At 59.4% G+C, this 1916-nt stretch overlaps 1 protein-coding gene across 1 annotated transcript; it reads right to left on the reverse strand.

Moving 5' to 3' along the window:
- Positions 1–248: 248 nt before the first annotated feature.
- Positions 249–1679, reverse strand: LDBPK_322080 (hypothetical protein; the record flags this gene model as incomplete). Its single annotated transcript, XM_003863574.1, has 1 exon — positions 249–1679. One exon carries the CDS (start codon positions 1677–1679, stop codon positions 249–251), a length of 1431 nt encoding a protein of 476 aa, XP_003863622.1.
- Between the last annotated feature and the right edge of the window lie 237 nt (positions 1680–1916).

Consider the following 1916-nt stretch of genomic DNA (forward strand, 5'->3'; position numbering starts at 1 on the left):
GAGAGGGAGGGGCGCTAGGCCGCGGATGCCAGGCGGAGATGTCCCCCTGTCATCAGGAGCGCACGCAAAGAAGTAGAAACATATATATTGAGCACAAAAAAGGGGTTGTGAAGCAGCACAATAGTGGGAAAGACGCAATTTCAGCACGCACTCGTGCGCCAAAAGAGAACGTATGTAAGCAGTGCCCGGCCAAGGGTGATTCGGCAACAAACGAAAACGAGGCGGCGTGTCTGCCTCGAGCTCTTTTCTTACAGTTCGCTCAGTGCCTCTCCAGAATCTCGCAAGGCGTCATCGGCGTCGCCGCACCTTGCCAGGATCTGACGCAGGCTGCGACCATGCTTAGCCGCTGCTTGAACAGCGGCAGCGTACTCAGATGTGAGATGTGCAGACTGCGGCACTGACGTCACAACCGCCGGCAGGCGCCTATGCCGCACCGTTGATCTTGACATCAACGGCCTCACATGCGCGCCGGGCAAGAGGGATGAGCGCGTGTCGGTAAGCAGGTAGCGCTTTGTGCCGCTGTGCCGCCGCCCGACCTCGCACTCGAGGAGGCTTTCTGCCTCCGACGCGTCATGGAGGTCGTCACCAGCGTGGAAGACGCCTGAGTCCGCTGTACTGATGCCGAGCTCGTGGTCGATGAAAGTGACAATCGAGCTATTGGGGGAGCGCAACGAAAACTCGCGTGAGCCAACGCCAGCTACGGCCACAGCCGCTACCTCCTCCACCGCCGAGCCTGAAACGCTGGTGGTCGCTCTCAAGCACGACGCACGCGGCCCAGAGCTTGACGTGAGATTCGCGCCATGCGGAGGCTGTGCGGAAAAAGACTCGTCGCCATGGTGTGCCGTGGGGCTTGTAAACGCTAAAGTGGCTACTTTCACAACAGCAGACCGAGGCCGGTTCACTTCCTCCTCAGGTGACGACCTGTGCACCAGAGCCTTATTCCTGTTTGCCACCTTATGCAGCGCTGGAGCCGAGTGACACCGGATCAACCCTGCGCCGCGCAACTGATTGAGCTGCGATGAGGCAGCCGACATGAGCGACGAGGATGAAAACGAAAGCACGTTTTGCACCGCTACGCCCTGCCATGTGTCGGCTGGTGATGAGGCCACACAGCCCTTCTGCAAAGTTGGGTGGGATGCTCCGATGGACGGGACAAGTATCGGCGTAGTCGATGGCTGCGGCAAAACAGCTGCCTGCGTCACCGCATCTTCATGCTCTTCCTCTGGCGGATGCATTGGCAGCACGCCCGGTGCGATGCTGCTAAAGGCTTCCGAAAGGAGTGGGTAGCCGAGGTCCGGCGACATCCGCGTGCTATCGTGGTCGTTGTGGTGTGCCGCCGCAGTGCCAGTGACTTCGGGCCGCCAAGACAAGTCGGGGAACAAGGAGACCGAGCCCTTGGTAAAGCTAGATGGGGTGGTGATCACGGATGCTTCCTCCCTTTGTGTGTATGGCCGCGCTCCGGCCATGGTTGACTCTGGCCGGAGACAGGAGGCTAAGTTGCTGATGGGGCATTTATGCGCGTTCAGCTGGTCGCGTAGCAATTTCAAGGGCTCATAGCAGGCTGGTGTGCTCTTCGTGTCACCTTGTGTGGGGGGGTTACGCTGGCATTCCTTTGTGTCTAACGGCAATATGCCTTTCAGCGGCTGCTCTGCGGATGAGCCTGAAGGTGGCGACTGCATATTGCCGGTAGAAGAGGAGAAGGCGCCAGCTGGGCAAAAATCGTTGCAGCAGTAATGGTCGCACAAGAGGAAGGTGCCCCTCCCGTGTTTGTGCGTGATGCGCGAGTCCTCGCTCAAGATCTCGTTGGCGGGGTGTTGGAGCACGTTGCCAAGACAAGCCTTGAGACCAGGGCGCCTGCTGCCCTTTTTTGTTCCCCAACCCCCACTCCCTCCTTCTCTTGCACTTGCAGCGCACAG

The sequence above is a fragment of the Leishmania donovani genome, chromosome 32 (genome assembly GCF_000227135.1).
Source record: "Leishmania donovani BPK282A1 complete genome, chromosome 32".
Classification (NCBI taxonomy): domain Eukaryota; phylum Euglenozoa; class Kinetoplastea; order Trypanosomatida; family Trypanosomatidae; genus Leishmania; species Leishmania donovani.